This window comes from Saimiri boliviensis, chromosome 5, assembly GCF_048565385.1.
Source record: "Saimiri boliviensis isolate mSaiBol1 chromosome 5, mSaiBol1.pri, whole genome shotgun sequence".
Lineage (NCBI taxonomy): Eukaryota > Metazoa > Chordata > Mammalia > Primates > Cebidae > Saimiri > Saimiri boliviensis.
In genome coordinates this window covers 34,018,681-34,024,628 of record NC_133453.1, presented here as the reverse complement: position 1 = coordinate 34,024,628, position 5,948 = coordinate 34,018,681, and the positions used below count along the sequence as shown (strand labels likewise).

The 5,948-nt window shown below is 35.3% G+C and overlaps 1 protein-coding gene across 1 annotated transcript; it reads left to right on the top strand.

The window, feature by feature from the left end:
* Nucleotides 1–679: 679 nt before the first annotated feature.
* On the top strand, nucleotides 680–4,960 carry FAM237A (family with sequence similarity 237 member A). The gene is made up of 2 exons (XM_003925616.4): nucleotides 680–1,091; nucleotides 4,815–4,960. The coding sequence occupies exons 1-2, from the start codon at nucleotides 680–682 to the stop codon at nucleotides 4,946–4,948; spliced, it is 546 nt and encodes a 181-aa protein (XP_003925665.2). The 3' UTR covers nucleotides 4,949–4,960.
* Nucleotides 4,961–5,948: the final 988 nt, after the last annotated feature.

The window sequence follows — 5,948 nt, the reverse complement described above, 5'->3', positions numbered from 1 at the left end:
TTATAGAATAGTTAAAGCCATGCAGAATTTTTTTTTTTTTTTTGAGACGGAGTTTCACTCTTGTTACCCAGGCTGGAGTGCAATGGCGCGATCTTGGCTCACCGCAACCTCCGCCTCCTGGGTTCAGGCAATTCTCCTGCCTCAGCCTCCTGAGTAGCTGGGATTACAGGCACGTGCCACCATGCCCAGCTAATTTTTTGTATTTTTAGTAGAGACGGGGTTTCACCATGTTGACCAGGATGGTCTCGATCTCTTGACCTTGTGATCCACCCTCCTCGGCCTCCCAAAGTGCTGGGATTACAGGCTTGAGCCACCGCGCCCAGCCGCAGAAAAATTTTAAATGTTCACTTTGTATTCTTTTAAACTACATTCTTCTGTACCAGGGAAAACAAATTAGCAGATTAATGTATTCATTTTATAAAGAAACAAGTCTTAGGAGTGCATATTTCTTGGCCTAATTATCTTGCATTTATACTCACTCCCTGGCCTGGCAATGAGTCATTTTAGATAGAATGGAACTTATCATATGGGAGCTAGGCTAAGATTTCCCTACTTTGTGACAATGATGTGTTTCCTTTGCTGGAACTAAGGGTCTTAAGGGCATACTTATTTCCTTTACTAAGTGAAGCACATGCAAGGACTGATACAAAATATTTCCATCCTGTGCAGTTTTATGGCCATGGCTGATCCTGGGAACAGAGGATGGATCCACCGCCCCTTGAGTCTCACCTGCTCCCTGCTCATTGTGGGAATTTGCTGTGTATCTCCTTTCTTCTGCCATAGCCAGACAGACCTGCTGGCTCTTAACCAAGCTGATCCTCAGTGCTGGGAATCCTCCTCAGTGCTTCTCCTGGAAATGCGAAAGCCTCGCATTTCCAACACTGTTTCAGGGTTCTGGGATTTTATGATCTACCTGAAGTCATCTGAGAACTTGAAGCATGGAGCACTGTTTTGGGATCTGGCCCAACTCTTCTGGGACATCTATGTGGACTGTGTGCTCTCTAGGAACCATGGCTTAGGAAGGAGGCAAGTGGTTGGAGAGGAAGAGAAAATCTCAGCAGCACAGCCACAGCATACAAGAAGTAAACAAGGTGGTCAACCCCAGCTCCCATGTCTTTTGAAAGGGTCAATCAAGTATGAATATACTGGAGTGTGAGGAAAAGGGAAATGGCGTTAGGGGAATCCAATGTCATACATATTCCTCTCAAGAGGTGAACCCCAAGAACACACAAGTGATAGGAAGAGATATAACACTTGTTTTTGCATAGCATAGTAGCTGTTTATATCAACATATTGTCCTCATCCTCATACTTCCTGTGAACAGCAGCAAGGAAGAGTCAGAAAGAAAAGAAAAAAAGTACGATTCCCAAAATACAACACAAAAGTATAAAGAGATGCCCCAAGATCAACATTATTTTTTACTATTAGCCTGAACATTGGCAGTCATAACCTAGTATTTTCCACTTGCCGTGGAATTGAGAAGACTTGAATATAAGCTTAGGGAATATTTGCAGCACGCAAACTCTTGCCCCTGTTAAACTGAAAATAAACATTGCTTTCATGTAAATGGAGAGGCCCTTTAAGAGGTATTCAGTTGAAGAAATAAAGAGTAAAAAAGTCAGCTGGCATGTAGATTCACTTCATGTTGCTTTTTGAATGAATCTCAAATAAGTAATTAAGACCAATCTGAGTAATTTTTAGTAAGTTGGAACTTGCTACAAATTTAGAGATTTTTCACTGAAGTAAATACTATATTCAAATAGTCTCATCTGAGGGTATAGAAAATAATGTCCCTTATACAATTAGAATGAGGTTGCATAAGCCTCTCTGAGTTATCAGAGAGATGCCTGGACCTTATTCATACTATTTTTATTCCTTTCTGATGTCATTTCAACCAATGAGCATTGAAACCTTGTACCAAGAGCTGTTTGGCAATAACTCTTTAGAATTACATATGCTACAGTAGAAAACAGGGGCATAACTAATTTTTACATTTATACATTTTATTGTTAGAATTGTTACATATTCCTGTAATCTCCATATTTAAATAAGAATTAACAGTGGTAGTTCTAGTGCTACCCTTTCCCAAGATATTTTGGAGCTTTTATATATCTAGCTTGTTTTAACCTTAATAATTAAAAATCCTCATGATTTGCTGATCCAAAAAATCCTGATAATTCATAGCTGTAATTTATAGATGTTTATTATTTTAGTAAGTGTTATTGTAATTCAAGCCAGTTTTATTTTTAGAGGAAATATTCTTTCACCAGTCTGGCTACTAAAGTGAAAATACCAAATGAATATTTTTAAATGTTGGTTATTCATATCATGAAAATATTTTGAACAGAGGCTGCCCAGGAATCAGCACCAGTAAAGACTATATATTTTTTTATTCTATGCTGCTGAGGATGATCTGTAGGGCCTTTTCTTCAATATTTAAAAAATCATATTTAGCTGTCATACTCAAATCACTAGCAATATTTTTTTCTATCTTGCATTCACTTTGAATAACTCAAAGAAATTGTCCAATGAAAAAATGAAAATATTATTTGGATTCAGCTGAACACGAAAACGTTATGTACATATATAATACACTTATTTTATAAAGGTTTTCCCCAAGTCAGCTTCAGCTTTGGAGGTCACTTCCTTCATCTTGCTAGAGAGTTGTTAGTGATTCACCTGGCCTGAAAACTTTAGAGAGCTGGTATGCAAGTAGCCAAGTAGCAGGAGTGAGCATTTCAGATTATTGAGGTTATTTTAATGTTTGACACAAACAATTGCTTACAGACCAAGAAACAAGACTTTCCATCTGGTTTGTAAAACCATAGTCAAAGAGGGTCTTGGGTCAAGGAAATGCCATGTCCAAAACTGAAATAGTTACAGGAACATTGAGATTTCATCTCAAGAGGCTTAGTTAAATCTCTAGTGGTTCAACTGGGCTCTGAATGTACCTGCATGGATCCTCCAGTAATTTTTTCTTTTGTCCCTGGGGATAATATGTTGTTAGATTGGGATGGGAGTGAAGGTGAAGAAGTGCTTGTCTCTATAGTTCTCAAGGAAATCACATCATCGGGGCAGAAGACAAGAAGAACTAAAATAAGTGTCTACATATTATGCAAAAAAGTTCTTTTTATTTTGTTTTCAAATCAAATAGTTTAAATGCACTTGATAAATCTTACTATGATCAAAAACATAAAACTCCTATATAATTTTGCATGCTAATATATCATATTTGTTAATACTGAGTCAACAAATATGAAAACAAAAAATATCAAATAACTGTGTAACTGTGAGCAGGTTAACTAACTTATTTAGCCCTCAGCTTTTTCAACTGAAAAAGAAGTGTACAGAAAGTAGATGATATGCAAAGTCTCATCTTTTCTGTTCCAATGTTCTATGATTCTATAAAAAAGAATCATATGAAAGGCACTTATTTAACTATGTGCCTGGAAGAACCTGGAAGAGCCTTCACCCCAAGGACAGTTGACTGAGTTGGATGATGACCTGGATATTATGGCTGTTTATAATAATGATGAGCAGGAATAGACGAGGTTCAGAAATAAACGGTCTAGAGATGTCTTTATGAGAAAAGCCTCTAAAGATCATTGTTATTTAGTCTAGAAAGACATGGGCTAATAACTGAAGTATCCAAGAGAAGGTATGAAGAAGACGTAACCAGGAGCAACCAGTTAACCACAAAATTCTGATGAGTTACGTCAAGGAAGAAAGAGAGAAAGGGACACACACACACACACACACACACACACACACACACACACACACACACAGAGAGAGAGAGAGAGAGAGAAAGAGAGAGAGAGAGTTAGGGAAAGAGCATACTGATGACTCCTAAATAGAAAATAATAGAATTGAGAGTAACTTATGAGTTAGTAAAGGCTTCAATGCAAATGAAGAAATTTCAATGTACATTCTTCTTCGTGTCAAAATGGTGGCCTCCTCCTTCAACAAACCTTGCTCTGCCACTGAGAGGGACAAAAAACCCTGCCTTCTGGATCCTGGTATTTTGTATGCTCTAGAAAGATAGTGAGTCTTTGTTTTCCCCTGTGATGAGAAAATTAAAATTTAGATTTATAAACTGATGGTGTTTGCAGCTGGTGTCACACTAGCTGGCAAATGTTCATAGTGCTTATATTTTAAACACTAACCACAAGAGAAAACAGTGGTTCAGAAACAGAATAGATGCTCCAGTGCTTGATTTTCTACTTCACCCACTCCAAGAAATTTTCTAAGCCGTGTATTCAGCAATTACCCATCTAGAAATCTACTATTAGGAAACAAGAAACATTTAGAGATACAGTCAATGGTGTAGTCCAAGGCTATTCATTGCAATATTATTTATAATAATAAGAAATCTGGAAATAATCTAAATATCCCACAATAGGGTAGTGGTTAAATAAATTATAGTATAAAGTGTGGTTACACAAAACTATGGTTATCTCCAGAAGGTTATATTATGGGCAGTTTAAATTTTTTTCTTTAAATTTCTGTATAAATAATTATATAATGACTGTTTTTCACTTTTTAAAAATTAGACAAATATTTCAATGCCTATTAATTGACAAAGAAATGTGTTTATTATAATTTCTTTATTTTAGATTATGTAACTAAACTGCATAGGACCCAAGACTTTGCACAAACACGCATTTACATCTATTTATCTGAAATAAATATATACAGAGTTTTGATATTAGAGTGGCAGAAACATCAAACCACCCTTAAAAATAATTTATTGATATTTAATTAACCAGAAAATAATTTGGTGATCTTAAGAAGTTTCATTTTTCTACTTTCAGGTACATATTCTCAGCTCCTAAGGATCGCTTTCTTAAAGAAGAAAGAGTTGATTGAAGATTTGATAAGCATGCATGTGCATAGGAGTGGGTCTAGTGTCATTGGAAAAGTGAACCAGGAAATAAAGAGAAGATAATTGGAACTTGGAGCTAATTCATGCCTTGAAATTAAATATATATATATATATATATATATATATATATATATATATATATAACATTTCTCTTAACTATTGATTATTTATTTATTTTAAATGGTGGAAATGTCCAGAGGTAAATATTAACCCAAATTCTCTCAGTATACTTATTTAAAGCTTCATTTTTTTTAGGCTCCTAGCATGTTTCTTCAAGGTGACATTACTGCCAGTCTATCCCCCAGTCTAAAGGAGTTAAATAACTTCCAGAGATTACTGGGGGATTGTTTGTATTCATTTAATAGTTCATTTTGGGATGCTTGACATGTTAATAAACTAGTGTGACATACATTTAACTTGAATACACTGCATGGCTTCCAAGCCTTTAACCACTGGATTGCTTATGCACAGGCACATAAGGGACTATATTTATTAATTACTGGTTACTGACAATCTGTGATATCCGAATCTTGTTTGAGAGCATATTTTTGAATACCGAATGAAGCAAAAAGTAAAACAAACAAAAAAAAAAAACACTGGCAATAAAAGCATTCTTCTAATGAAAACAAAATTAATAAAAGCTCTGGACCCCAGGTAATGTGATTGGAGTCTCTTTATTTCAATATTTAATGTTACCACTAATTACATCCAAACACTAATAAAATAATGTTTAAGTGTAAATAGGTACAAATTATTTCCCACTAAGCATATTTGCTATTTGATTAAATATTATAACTCTATACATGGTTACACTTTGTACTGAAAAGCAAAATAAAGTGAACAGCATTATAAGAGAAGAACCCATAAATAATTATTTCTCTGAAAAATGACCAGGCCTGAACAAGGTTTATAGCAGAGAAGTCCAATTAGCAAATGTATTTGAGTTTGAGACACAATGCTATTTTTATCTCTAATTATTCCCAACTCTCCAATCATTCTATTATAACCAATATACAGGATTGACAGCCGGTTTGAATTTCAGGTATGTTAGCAATTCCCTTGC

Excerpts from the sequence above, each read along its gene's own strand:
- FAM237A (XM_003925616.4), top strand. The coding sequence starts at position 680 with ATGGCTGATCCTGGGAACAGAGGATGGATCCACCGCCCCTTGAGTCTC. Across the intron at positions 1,092-4,814 it reads GCATACAAGAAGTAAACAAG|GTACATATTCTCAGCTCCTA; the intron begins GTGGTCAACCCC and ends TTCTACTTTCAG.